The 14,302-nt window shown below is 43.6% G+C and overlaps 1 protein-coding gene across 2 annotated transcripts in view; it reads left to right on the top strand.

Annotated features, from left to right (window-relative positions):
- Positions 1-14,005, top strand: part of MYH15 (myosin heavy chain 15) — an 81,130-nt gene extending 67,125 nt beyond the window's left edge. For both annotated transcript variants that reach the window (XM_019525776.1, XM_019525777.1), the window contains 10 exons: positions 210-334; positions 2,062-2,177; positions 5,402-5,594; positions 6,112-6,315; positions 7,029-7,154; positions 8,220-8,390; positions 8,856-8,960; positions 9,663-9,758; positions 10,297-10,434; positions 13,867-14,005. In XM_019525776.1, the coding sequence (XP_019381321.1) occupies positions 210-334; positions 2,062-2,177; positions 5,402-5,594; positions 6,112-6,315; positions 7,029-7,154; positions 8,220-8,390; positions 8,856-8,960; positions 9,663-9,758; positions 10,297-10,434; positions 13,867-13,884 (1,292 nt within the window). In that variant the 3' untranslated portion in view covers positions 13,885-14,005. The remainder of the gene's footprint in view (positions 1-209; positions 335-2,061; positions 2,178-5,401; positions 5,595-6,111; positions 6,316-7,028; positions 7,155-8,219; positions 8,391-8,855; positions 8,961-9,662; positions 9,759-10,296; positions 10,435-13,866) is intronic.
- The last annotated feature ends 297 nt before the right edge of the window (positions 14,006-14,302 follow it).

The raw sequence follows: 14,302 nt of genomic DNA on the forward strand, positions 1-14,302 counted from the left end.
ACACACACACACACACACACACACACACACACACACACATTGCACCAGTGTAACTAAACTGATTTAAATGAAACTAGCACAACCTGTACAAGTCAATTGTAGAGTTAAGAAGGAGATTTTTGTAGCTACTCTCTGGGCCAGGTGGTACAATGTTAATATGTTTCCTGGACTCTTTCTTGTCCCTAAGTTGTTCTGTCTTGCCATTTCAGAGGAAATTTCTGATCTGACTAATCAGATTAGTGAAGGAAACAAGAGTCTTCATGAGATTGAGAAGATCAAGAAACAGGTTGAACAAGAAAAGTCAGAGGTTCAGCTAGCCCTGGAAGAAGCTGAGGTAAGGGGAAAGAGCTGAAGGAAAAGAAAGGGGTTTTCTACTTCCTCTTTCAAACTTCTATGTTAAGAGAGCAAATATGAGAAAGATCATGTGTTGGAAAGCATCTCCCATTTTTCTCCCTATACCCCTTGTTAATCTAAAATTTCTAATCATTTTAGGTGTCCAAACTGAAATGTCTTGCAAGGGGTCTAATTTTTCAGAAATCAGGCCCTTCCATCTCACCTCAGATTAGGGCATCCAAAATTGGTAGTCCTTTTATAAAACTGAAGTTGTTGACCTGTTTCTGGTTGTTTATTTAAAAGGCTAGTTTGCAGCTTTCTTGAGCATTTAGTGCATTGCAGAGCTTTTGTGCATCATAACTGCTTTGGAGGGATAACTCAAGCCCTCACAGGCAATACGATTTGATACTTTTTGTGTTATTATCTTATATCCCCTTCTCTAAATAATAGTTAATGAAATTATTGTTATCTTCATACATTTAAATGTGTGACTTTTTTGTGTATTGCAGGATGTTCTATACTTAGCAGGGATTTCACGGCCAAATAAACAGGTGTTGAGATCAGAGCAAAGGAAAAGCATGCCTTTTTCCACAGCTCTGAGTTGCTGAGAGTGATTATATGTGCCAAATATATATTTATCTCTTTAAATAGTATATATCATTTCTTGGGCGTATAATGAGCAAACAACACTTTCATAAATTATATGGAATGCTTCCTTAAAATTCAATAAAGCTGTAAGCAGAGCATAGTAAGCACAAAGGTAAAAAGCTACACCCCAAAGTGATGATATATCTTATATCAAAAGTCAATTGTAGAGTGGATTTTTTTTTAATTTAGGCGTTTTTTCCTCTTGTAAATTGGAATGTCTAGCTGTCGCATTAACATTTGCAGTACCTGTGTGTGCTATTGCAGTTCCTGTGAATTGTTAGTGTGGAGCATTTTGTAAAATGACACTAAGGCAGGGGTTGGCAACACCCATTCTGTAGAGTCATTGCATCAGACTGATGAAACTAGAGAGCTTTGCCTGTGCCAGCACCAGGGCTAAACAGGAGGGTGGTGTGCTAAGACTGGGGCAACTTCCAACTGTGTTCTCACCACAGCTGTGAGGTGTGGCAAGAAACACCAGCTGCATGGACACAGCTTCCAGCTGCCAGACGTGGTGCAGTTCCCCACTGGCTGCAGCTGCACTGTGCCCCAGTCATGGAGTAGGGGGCTGGAAAAAAGCATGGTGGTATGGCTGCAGCTCCCAACTGACTGGCCAAGGTGCAGGTGTGGGGAAAGCCCTGTGCTGCTGAAGCCACAGCCAATGTCAGACCAGAGACAGGTTGTTCCAGTGCATGGCTTATGTTTCCAGCTGCTGAGTTGCATTAAATGATAGATATTTCCCTCATGATACTTTACCAAGTAAGTGATTAAAGTAGATGCATAAGTACTCGAAGATCATAAAGGAGTTCAAGGGATTCCCCATATATATGGGGAAAGGAAAGGACAGCATTTAGGTATCCATTTTTGTTCAGGATTTATCACTCTGAAGAGGTCTGAGAGATCTTGGGCAGAAGACTCTTGTTCCATTTAGATTCTCCTTCACTGCAGGTGTTCAAGATGAAGCTGGATGAGCATTTATCTGGGATGGTTATAGAATAGTGCATCCTGTGTTTGTGCAGGGGGTTGGACTGGATGACCCTTAAGGTTCCTTTCAACTCTCTGATTCTAGATATTCTATTTCAGGGAGCCCTGGAGCATGAAGAAAGTAAAACTGTTCGTTTTCAACTTGAACTTTCCCAAATTAAAGCAGAGTTTGAAAGAAAACTGGCAGAAAAGGAAGAGGAACTGGACAACATAAGGTTGTATACCATCACCAGGATGGTTTATAATGTGTAAATTCAATAGTCCCGATGCTCCTTCAGGGCTTTAGCCAGTGTCTGTCACCAGACTGAAAATCTTCCAAACTTTCTTGTGTGATTCAGATATTCTCATCTGTAGCTAAAGAAAGAAGCACAGAGACATGCAAAACCAAAAACCAAGTATGTTGTTCGCTGGAAAAGGTCAAGTCTGGGTGATGGTTTAATTTCATTAATCTTTTTTCTTAGTATGTTGACAGCATGTAACAGGGTGCCATCCCCTAGGGTGGTCAAAAGCTCCCTGGGGGCACCCCTAAATTCCCATTTTTACCATGCTCACTCTGGGGGGAACAGTTTCCCCTTCATTCTCCTGCCACATCTTCGTGTCCTTTATAGTTATAAAATGGAGGCTGCCCCAGAGTTTTTCAGACTTGGTCTTGCTCTAAGTAACACTGGGTGGTGGTGGTCCTTTGTCTTAAGGGCTAATTGCATGGCTCCATGCCTCCCCTACACCGTGCTTTATACCTCACAGATTTTGAGTCACCAATCAGGAGGGACACTTGTCCCTTCATTTCCAGGCCACCCCCAGCCTTCCCTCTTTTGTTGGAGCTTCAGCTTTCCTGGTTTCTGCCCCTCTATTCCGGCTGGTCCTGCAGCCCAGGTCCACTACTCTAAGCCCGGCTTCTGGGCTCCAGCCCTCGCTGTGCCTTGAACCTGCCCTCTCCCCAGCAGAACCCAAGATAATCACATGCCCCTAGGACACTACTGGGACCTCCGAACCACCCCTCTAGTTCCAAAACCAAGCCACCAGCATAAACTGGAACATAAAACCATAAGCCCCCAGGCTATTTGCAGGGTTCAAATTATGGCAGGGTTCAAGGGGGATGAGCCCCCCCCATAAGAGACGAGAGCCCCCCTGTAAGATTTGAAAATCATAACCTGGGAGGTCTCCAATTTCATTAGGACACCATGATGGGCAGTCCAGCTTTTTTTGCAGACCTCCCACCCCTCAAGAGTCAAAGTGTAATTTGAACCCTGGCTATAAGATAAACATGAAGGCCACTTGCCTGCTTTAACAAGTGTCTCTTGCTCTCTGGGTTGCTCTTTCTTATTCTCAGGAGGGTTGAGCTACTTGCTTCCAGCCTCCTAGTAGACTCAAGGCCGGGGACAGCCACTGTCACAATCTCCACACCCCGCAACTCTCAGGGCTGATCTCCTTGACTGGCTCGATCCCAGGGTTTATATAGCTCTGGCTTGAGCCATCTTCTCGTCAGTGAGGCCCCAGTCAGCTGACCTGACCACTGGGCTGTCCTTCAACCCCTACTCTGCTGGCTGCCCATGCTATAAAGACTCTGCTCTTAAAAGGGCTGTACCACTCTCTTGTAACCCTGTCAGGCCAGGGTTCCCTATGACACAGCCCATAATTTCTTCTGTTTACCTAAAAGACAGGCATGCAGAATCTATAATGGGAATGTAATCATCACTGCAGTAGCATTATTCAGAATATAGTAAGGGGCCATATCAAAACCAGGTAGATTAGTCAAAGAGAATTTGTCTCACTTGATACCAGTGCAGAGGCATTTATATGAGGAAAGCTTGTCTTCACAAGCAAGCTAACATGAAGTTTCACTCAGGATTCCTGTTGTTTTGACCTCCACCTACAGAAGGGATGGGCGACTATTGGGGTCACAGTGCCACCTAGGGAGTCTCGAGGAGTTGTCACAGGCCAAGTCAGCACCTGCTCTTCCACCTGGAACAGCTCACCAAAAATCCCTAAGCGACCCTCCAGCCCCAAAAATTGCCCACCCCTGATCTCAGGGCAGAAAGGTGAGTGGACAAAGGTTAGCTAACTTTTGTTCCCTGCTTCTCCCTGCACACTCTCCCCCACCCCAAGTCCCCAGCATGTGGCCGGGTCAGGCAGGAGCCATGGCAGATGCACCCATGTGGCGTAAGGCGATGTGCAGGAACATAGGGCGGCACCAGCTCGGGTGGAGGAAAGGGTCTAGGGAGAAGATTTTCTCTTACACTTGTGGTTTCTCCTGCAGCAACTGTCCCAAGAGAAACCAAATGTCTGTAAGAGGTGTGTGTCTGTCAGAGAGAAAAACAGCACACCACAGAGAAAGAAAATGACTCTTTCCTCCTGTGTCCATAGCTAAAAGTAAATAAAACAGACTAGGGAGCCCTGCTCTTACCAGCAATGGAGAAGCCCTACTTTATCAAACCAAAGAGATATTCTGCTTCTGCATTTAGCACTACTACCACTCCCCCTTCATCTACACTCCTCGTGTCTCTGTGAAGAGCAAACAAGGCAACATACTGCCAGAAAAAAATGTAACTCAGTATAACTCTCCTGCCTTGGCTTGTGAGAAAAAAATGACAAGCTTCCAGTGTTAATATGCAGTTGAGCTAAGCAGTGCCGGTGCCAAGGTGTGGCACACCAATAGGGAAGAGGGATTATCTCATGACTGAAAGGGATATATTAGGAAGTAATAAGATGGAAGGAAGAGGGTTTTTTTCTAGCTTTTTCAGTGTTGGGGGTTTTTTGCCCCATTGGAGTGAGCCCTGATAAGCTAAAGAATTGCTGTCCTTTCAAAATTGGATTGAGCAAAACTCTAGAAAATGTACTTCTGGGAATAATCTATGGAGAAATTGGTTAATCAAATATGTACTTTCCAGCCCTGCTGTCAGCGTGAAGAATGTTTTACTGTCTGATTATGCAACAGTTCTTGAGAAGTTCAGTAAAGGTGTTGGTCAGAGAAATATGCCAAGAAGCCCAAGACAAAATGCAACTTTGTTGTTAGTCATATGAATCACAGCATTCACCTTTGATAATGAAATACAGGAAAGGGAATGTAGGTAAAATCTTAACTGATTTGGTGCCAGAAGCATACTAAACAAGTCAGCAGACATTCTTGTCAAGTGACTTATAGTTTGTCTGGCTTTATTTTATGATAAGCAGAAGGAGCATGCTTGAGAGGAGCATTTTTGGAAGTGCTGTGGAAGCAGTATAGGTACAGGTAAACACTTGAGGCATAGGTATAGGTATAGGTAAATACTTGAGGCATTGCCCACTACCACTGAATGACTGCATCCACTTAGCAATGGAACAGAAACTAGAGGTGGTTCAGCGATAATATACTGTTGGAAAAAAATTTCTGCGGAGGGAAGAAAACAAGTACCCTTGCCCATTTCTTAGTAAGGTCTTCTCAATATCCCTCCAAAACTAGGAGAAACCAGCAGCGTACCATAGACACCCTACAGTCCACCCTTGATGCAGAAGCCAAGAGCAGAAATGAGGCTATCCGACTGAAGAAGAAAATGGAAGGAGACCTCAATGAGATGGAAATCCAGCTCAGTCATGCCAACAGGCATGCCAGTGAAGCAACAAAGTCTGCACGTATCCTGCAGGCACAAATCAAGGTACCCAGAGAGCCACCAGGCCAAGACATCCAACAGCAAGCAAGGGCTGGGTTTTGTTAAGACACAGCAAGTGTAGTCACCCCAAGCACACAGGGAGAGGGAGCTTTTGTTAGTACAGCTGTAATAATGATTTCAAACAGAGAATTTGCTCCAAAAAGGCCATGTGCAATGCAAGAGCACTGCACGGAGTATAACCAGTCCTCAGCTACTGTGTTTTAGCCTGTGCCATTTTGACAACAAAAGTTGAATTGGATTCCACCAGAGGGACAGAGGGCCCCTCACAAGGAGTCATGCAAGGAACTCACAATTGTCACTCTCTTCAACCTGCCTTTTGACAGGTAACTACCCAATGGGGAGTTAAACCAGTCAGAGTCCCTGGAGTATGTCCAGATTTAGCTAATGAGGTCTCACACCAAACTCTCCTGCCAAATGTTCTGGTGTTTTTGCATTTTTCAGGAAGGGCTTGAAAGCAAATGGTATCATTTTGATGGGTGGTAAATACTGCTGTTTTTTACAGGAATTGCAGGTGCAGCTTGATGATTCCAGTCATCTGAATGAAGACCTGAAGGAGCAGCTAGCAGTGGCTGACAGGAGAAACAACCTTCTGCAGGCAGAGCTTGATGAGCTGAGGGCTTTGCTAGACCAGACTGAGCGTGGGCGTAAACTGGCAGAGCAAGAGTTACTTGAAGCCACTGAGCGTGTGAACCTTTTGCATACACAGGTTGGATTTCACTGGGCCTTCTCCTGCACTAGGTGACATGCATCAGGCATAATAAGTGAGCAGCAGTGGGCAGTGGTGGTTATCAGGGAAGACTGAAAGTTTGCAATTGCAAAAAGACCATAAACTCTATAGTCATCACTGATCAGATCTCAGGACTGTTTCATTAATTCCCCAAAGGTTAAGGAAGGAAATGAGTTGCTCAGTATATATTCAGCTGCATTCCCATAGCAAGGTTCTGGAGAGCACGGCCTTGTACACAAGGGTTATCTTTCCAATCCCAAATGAACTAATCACAAAATAGTTCATTGCTGGGATTCTATGAAAGCTCTTCATGCACTAGCAACATTTGCACAGTTAACATATACTGTGTTGGCTCCTGAGCTGCATCCATAATACTGGATTTTAGTTTTAATTGTCTTTTAGAATAACTAATTATTGGCCTGTAGTTCACCACTGATGAACAAAATTCATTTGTTTATTGTTTCAGTCTTCTTTTTATTGCTAAGTACCAATATTTACAGCTATGTGCCTTCTACAAGGCATGTGTCGTCTATAACAGATAGTCTCTTCCAGCTCTTAGCTGTAATCCACTGATGATCCTTGGACATAGGTTTGGATAGGATTTAATTAATCAATGCCCCTCATAATCTGTCTCCCTTCTACCCCCTTCCTCCCCCCCCAATTCGTATCTCTCTTTTTTTTCTTTTTTAAAGAACACAAGCTTAATTGGTCAGAAGAAGAAGCTGGAGGCAGACATCAGTCAGATGCAGAATGAAGTAGAGGAGGCAATACAGGAGTGCAGGAATGCTGAAGAAAAAGCCAAGAAAGCAATCACTGATGTAAATAAACTCCTTGTTCCCTTTTCTCAGGCATACACAGCACTATCTTTTGAGGACTAACTTAGGCAGACCTAAATGGCCACTTCTGTCACTGTAAAAAAAACCTCTGATTTTTAAATGAACTCCACCACTGTCTAAAAGCAATCGATGCAGTCTGGTGAAAAGAGGTTGAAGGGAAGGAGAGAGAGAAAAGTGCTCCCTGGCTGGTTTCTTTTCCCCAAGATGGAGCATGCCCTCACTGATCCTTGAGATCTGTTTTGGGTCGCATCATCTCTGAGGCAACTGGATCTTTGTCTGGACATGATGAGACATTTGGTCCCTCAACTACCTTTCTGTCCGGCATGTAGATCAAAGAGCAAAAAAAAGAAAGACTCAGTTATAAGGAGCAGCATTCCCCTTTAAGCCTTAACCATTGTTGTTTCTCACAAGCCATAAGGGTGATCTTCTCCAGGTCTAGAGAGACCAGTCATTGTCACCAGTTCAACTCCAGCCCAATCTGGTAATGACTAAACATTTTTACCTTCTGATGGTTGTTGAGTTACCTGCACTAGACATGTAGCTTGGTTTGGATGATATGGGCACACCTCAGGTCAGAAATGGCCTCCTTGTTAAAAAATCAACAAAATGTCCCCAGACTGAAGACAACATGGAGACACTGAACTCCTGGTCCCAGATCCCTCTTAGCTGGAGGTGAAGTCTATTGTTGACACAGACTGGCAATCTTCCCTGTTACTGCTGCTCAGACTCTGCTTGTACAAAGGATGCATGGACAATTTCAGCCTTGTCAAGTTTGTTAATGCAGCAACTTTCATAATCAACCTCCATGGCCTGATATGCCAATCCCATGCAGGCATTAAAGTAAGAAAGCAGATGTTAGATCATGACAGTAGAAGACAGGTGGAAAAAGGTATCCCTTCCCCTTCAGCAATGCAGGGTTTATAGAAAGTCCTCAAGTACATTGTCCAGCCTTGTACTAAATGACTTGAGCAATGGGGCTTTCACTGCTTCTCTTAGGAAATTATTCCAGTCTTACACTCTTCAGTGTGATGTATTGTTTTACTTTAGGCAGCAATGATGGCTGAGGAGCTTAAAAAAGAGCAGGATACTAGCGCTCACTTGGAACGAATGAAAAAGAACATGGAGCAGACTATTAAAGACCTACAGAAGAGACTGGATGAGGCAGAACAAATAGCCCTGAAAGGTGGCAAGAAGCAGATCCAGAAACTGGAATCCAGGGTAAGTTTTCCATCCTGAACCAAGGACCACACTGTCCCCCTTTCAGAGTCTTTACAGGACTTGTGCAAAATGGTTGCTCTGGGTGGCCTTTGCAGGTAGCCTCTGCATCTACTTATGATCTTCAAAGAGACCATTTAGGGATCAAATAATGAGTTATGTGAGTTGGCCATATGACAAGTTACATCCAGACCAAATATGGACAGTCTTTCTCCCTTTTCATCTTGTTTGGCATGGCAGTGTGGTGGTTTTAGGTAACTCTGTGTATATGAATATGATGAGCGCCATGTTCAAAGTAACTTATGTGTTCTAAAATGATCAAATCCTCTACAATCCTTTCTTAGGTTATAAACTATGTAGCTTGTTTTGTATGTTTGGTCAGCATCTGGTGTGTTGGGCACACTCCACATTACAGTACGTGTCTTGCTGCTTGAATCCTGTGGAATCATAAGGTTTCTTTTCTTGCAGGTTCGTGAGCTGGAAAATGAACTCGAGAATGAACTCCGTCGCAATTCAGATGCTCAGAAAGGTGTCCGCAAGTTTGAAAGACGCATAAAAGAGCTGACTTATCAGGTACTCTTGCAAAACCCATTCACTCTGGATATTACATGAAACAGCCAGTCCCTGGGATGAAATGTGTTCTTTATCAGACAGCAGTTGCATGTGTTAGGGAAGCTGTAGAAAACCCCTTCTTTCCCATGTTACAATCAGTTCACATAAGCCATCGTTAGCTTTTGTAGGAGGGTTGGCATAGTCAAGAATCTGGCATTGTTAAAATGCCAGATTAAATCTGCAGAGGAGGAGCCTCGGATAGCATTTCTGTTGCTGTAGGAGAAGAAAAAAACTCCAGCTGTCTCCCTCTGCTCTGACTCTGCAAAGAGGAATAAAAGGATATTAGACTTACTTTTGTCCTTGTCATGGGCTGATAAGATTCTGTGAGCTCTGGTAGCGCAGTACTACTTTCACAGAGTACAGGAGACCTACATTTTATCATCTCTGCATCATCCTTTTGCGGGAGCTGGAGCATTTAGTCATGATACTTCATAAATACATATATATTCTCTTCCATTTGCTGTGTCACTTTCACTGTTATTCAAAACAGCCCAGGGAAATTTTTCTCATCTGCTAACAGAGTGATCCTATCTGAACTCTTTTTCATTTCAAAGATTTTTATTTCCAGTGTCATATGAATATTACCCATAACAGGTTCACTTTGGAATGTCCCCAGCCCTTGGGCCTGTATATTAAGATTTTTTTTCTGTTTGTTTGCTCTAGTCAGAGGAAGACAAGAAGAACCTGGCCAGGATGCAGGATCTAATTGATAAACTGCAATTAAAAGTGAAAAGCTACAAGCACCAAGCTGAGGAAGCTGTAAGTGATAGGTGTAGACGTTACATGGCATTTCTTTTTTTCAGTCTTATCGAGACGTATTCAAACCTTATTCATCAGCTTTACTGAGAGAATTTTGCTTTCTTGAAGAGCTGCCTCATTCTGATTTATACTGTACACTCCCTAGGGCTCAGTGTTTAAACAGTACTTGGGGCTTTTATATCCTATAGTGTAAATAGATTTTCAGGGGCTGTCGTTGCTTTCCTCAAGAGATTTGAATTATTCAGAATGTCATGTACAGCAGCTTGGATTCTGTGATACCTGAAAAATGCCTGTAAGGTGGTTCCCCTTTATTTTTCTCCCTATTTGAAAGGATATGGTAACCGGAGAGATTCCCTCCACTTGCACTGGTTAATACTATTGGGACACCAAAACCCTTACAGTGTGAAACTAACTTTTCAAAGTGTGTTTATGTGCCCTATACATTTATGCTTAGTCACATTTGCTGCTGATGTTGGAATTGAAGACAGTACTTTCAGACTTAGAGGGGGGAAACTCCTCTCATGCTTTTTTTCAATAGGAAGCACAAGCCAATATGTACCTGGGAAAATACAGGAAACAGCAACATGAACTGGATGATGCTGAAGAAAGGGCTGAAATAGCTGAATCCCAGGTTAATAAACTGAGGACCAAGACAAGAGATATTGGCATTAAAAAGGTATGGCATTTTTCTGCAACATGAATGAGTCTGTAATTCCCACTGGCTTGTATATATGTACACACATAAGGTGGGGGAAATAAGTCCATCCTATATTTTAGATCCACATATTTGGATCTATTATTTGTTCAATATTTGTCTTATTTTGTTTCCGTTAAAGCAAAGGTTTTGAAATTAAAACTACAGCTTATGAGACATCAAAGCAATGTGTTCCTAACATACACCAACACAGTCCTAGATAGTTAAGCAGCTGCAAGCCAGAGAAGCTTTTCCCCAACACATTTAGGTAGAAAACTCATTTCTGAGAGTGGCTATTTTAAAAGCACCATCTCATTTCTGTTATTATGTGGATTTCTACCTGGGGTTGAAGAAAAATGAAACAGCTTGAAAAGCTCCTGATTATCTTTGATTTTCCCTAATGGCAACTGGGTGATAGATCCATTCTTACACCTACATGGATTACTGAAAGCAGGAGCTGGAATCATCTTCATTTTCTTCTCCATCTGATGTGAAAATATTATCTAAACAGGCTCTAGGTTTTAGGGGATATGTTCTGGATAAGCAGCCCCAGAGTCAGTGGCAAAAAGAAACTGTTCTGTTCTAGCCAGAATGAGAAGAAGTTTAAAGGGGCACTTAATCTTCTTGCCCTTTCCTTTCCCCTATGTTGTCCATTCTGTGGCCACATATTTCCCATGAGAATTCAGCAGAGACACAAAGTAAAACTGTCACACAGATTAATTCACAAGAATTATCTTTTATTTCAATTAAGTTTCTAGAGCAATATCATTTATACCAGTGCTTTCCAAACTTCTCCTTAGCATGACCCCATTTCTGACCCCATTTCCTCAGCATGACCCCTCACTCCCAACTCGCAGCCCCCCACAACCACTGGCCCTGTTGGTGTCCCTCACTCCCAATCCACAGCCCCCCATTCTCCCTAGGGCCAAGGCCCACAGCCCCCTGCCCCCCCAACCCAGCAATGCCTAAGGCCTGACTGCCACTGACAAGGCCGGACCTCAGAGCCTGGCTTCCCCGCCCCACTGTCCCCTCCACTGTGGCTGGCATGGCCACAGCATAGCATGTGGCAGTGGGGAGGATGCGGGCTGCTCACTGCGGGTTTGGGGCTACCCACCCTGCTGCCATTCCCCCCGGCCTCTGCAGCCCAGCAGGTGGGGACTGGTGTGGGGGAGAATGCTGCACCATGACCCCATCCATTGCTGTTGTGACCCCATTTTGGGTTGCAACCCACGGTTTGGGAACCACTGATTTACACTATTCATGTGTTACTGGATTAAACGATACATTTAGTTGAGTGTAATTGCTTGGTATCTATAGGACCCCGCAACTAATCTGAGATAAGTGCCTTCATTCTATGCACAAAGAGATGGAGGTTAAGGAGAACAGGATGCCTGTTTTTTCTTGTCAGCTAGGTTTGCTCTAAAGGCACAGCAGCTGTGACTCAAAGGGCTTAAACACTGAGTGGGTAAAGGGGCTACAGAGGGTAAGCACATTAACAAGCATAGTGAGTCTGTGCCATCCAGAGAAGTAATATAGGGGTGCATGCTTATGTGAGAAGCTGACAATCAGTTCATGGGGGTGAGAACACCAGCAGAGCAGAAATCAGTGGAGGGCTACGTGCAGCAAGAGTGGATCAGATTAAGTTGGGAGGTTCAGGTTGACTGAGCTTCTGGAAGCCACTATCCTTGAGCTGAAGTGAGAGGAAGCAGAGGGCTTCTGGAAGGCTTTCCAAAGAGGAGGGTGTGAAGTGACTGGTTTGTGAAGAAGCTGGTTGCTTGAAACCTGCTTGTAACACAGGTTAATGGGAGACCAGAGAGGAGGAGGGTGCAAGAGTTAAGGGCCTACGTGAGTGTTGCGTCTGAAAGAAGGAAAGAAAAGGACAACCATTGGCAGTGTTGAGGGGGGGACAGTGGTAGATTTAGATGTGACTTGGATGTTTGGAGCAGGGCAGAGGGTGGGCCTGAGTCCCAGGGAAGATGGTAGTACTGTCAGTTTTTAGCAGTGATGGAGACTCAGGAGAGGGAAGGTAAGCAGTTTGGTTTTCACCTTGCTGACAGAGGACAAGGGAAGAGGAAAGAATTGTTAGAAAATGAGAAGGAAGACAGGAGGAGGATAGACTCCCTGAGGCATGTTTGTAAAATCTCAGGGAAGAAACAACTGTGGGTGTTCAAAAATAAAATAAAATATAAAATAAAAGGGTGGGGGCACAGCTGAGATTTTCAAATGTAAGCACTGTCAAACTGGATCAGACCAAAGGTCCATCTTGTCCAGCCCCCAGCCAGGACAGTATCAGATATACAAGAATGATCTAGAACACCCCTAGATAGGAGTCATCCTTCATGTTCAGGGGTTGTTTTAAATCCTGATACCTTATATCCCATTGTAACTCTGGATGATGTTATCCACATAAATGTCCACTACCAACTTGCTATGAACATGGACTAAATGACCTCTGTGGCAAGTTAGTCACTATGGGTACGTATACACATGCAGCAAGGCTGCTCCAACGCACTGTAATTACAGCACATGGAGCAGACTTGATTAATCGAGTCTGCTGGAGTGTGGTAATTACTGAGCTCCAGCAGACTCCAGCGTCATGTGTATCAGTATCCCCATGCTGAAAAGTGGCGGTGGGGGTGCTTTAACTAAAGCTTGTTTAATGAGCTTTAGTTAAAGTGCCCCACTGCCATTTTTCAATGCGGAAACACTGATCCCTGTGATGCTCCAGGCACTTTAATTAGAGTGGCAATCTGAGATGACAGAGGAATGCAGGATCTGTCTACACTGCATTCCTGGCATGCCTAGGAAGGGATGTTTGCATGAGTTGAGCCCAAATATTGTGGCAGAGTTATCATATCACGTCCCCTTTCACCTCCCATCCCACACAAAAGCATCCTTTCCCTCCCCATAGCTGCTCTTGAGACCTTGGCCTGTGGCACACAGAGCATCCAAGTGCAGGATGTTCTCGCTGTGTGTGGATTGGGGCACATTCACAAGTGTCTCTTCCTGGCTATCCAGGGACATGGTGCAGACCTATGCAGAAGCTCATAGAGACATTAGTGGAAACAGACCAATTTCAGTTAAACAGAATGAATCATATTATACCCTGTATACACAGCAGCAAAGCAAACAATGTTGTAGTCCACAGCAGTACTGTATGAAATTTATAAGCTGTTAATAACATATAAACAACTGCCAGGACAGGGAACAGTTGACACAAATCAATTTAACTCCATTGAGTGATGCAGGTTTTATTGATGATTTGTGTCCAGTAGGAATTTAGTAATGCAACAAAGCAGCAGAGAATAGACAGTTTGTTTCATATTAAAAGATGAAAATGTCAGTAGGATTCCCTAGCATAAATCAAAATTACCTGCACTGTATCATAACATCTCTCACACATTGCATTTTCAGGTTCATGAAGAAGAATAAATGCACTGTGCTTTGCTGAAATGAAGACCAGAGACGTGTTTGGTGCATTGTAAAATCAGCTACACAACTGAAAGCAAAATAAACCAGGCATCTAAAGAAATAAATATATTCAAACTCAAAACAGCCTGTGCAGTGCTTTTCCTTCTATTGTGCTATTTGGGGGCCAGCCCCAGGGATCAAAAAATGATTAAATCCTGCTGACTGCCCTGTTCATTCATTTGAAACAAATCCCAAGTGGCAGTAATGCAATTAAACAAACCTACGCACATGTACAAATCCTTGCAGTCTGCCATCCTCATGCTGGGATTTTTAAAGCAGTATTATCTAATGGTTAAAGCAATCCTCTACACATATCTGTGGCCCTTTGCAATTATTCACACTCATCTTGGCTTCCCAAGTTCCTTACCAGAATATGGTA

The sequence above is a fragment of the Gavialis gangeticus genome, unplaced genomic scaffold (genome assembly GCF_001723915.1).
Source record: "Gavialis gangeticus isolate Ggan-Ray unplaced genomic scaffold, GavGan_comp1, whole genome shotgun sequence".
Lineage (NCBI taxonomy): Eukaryota > Metazoa > Chordata > Crocodylia > Gavialidae > Gavialis > Gavialis gangeticus.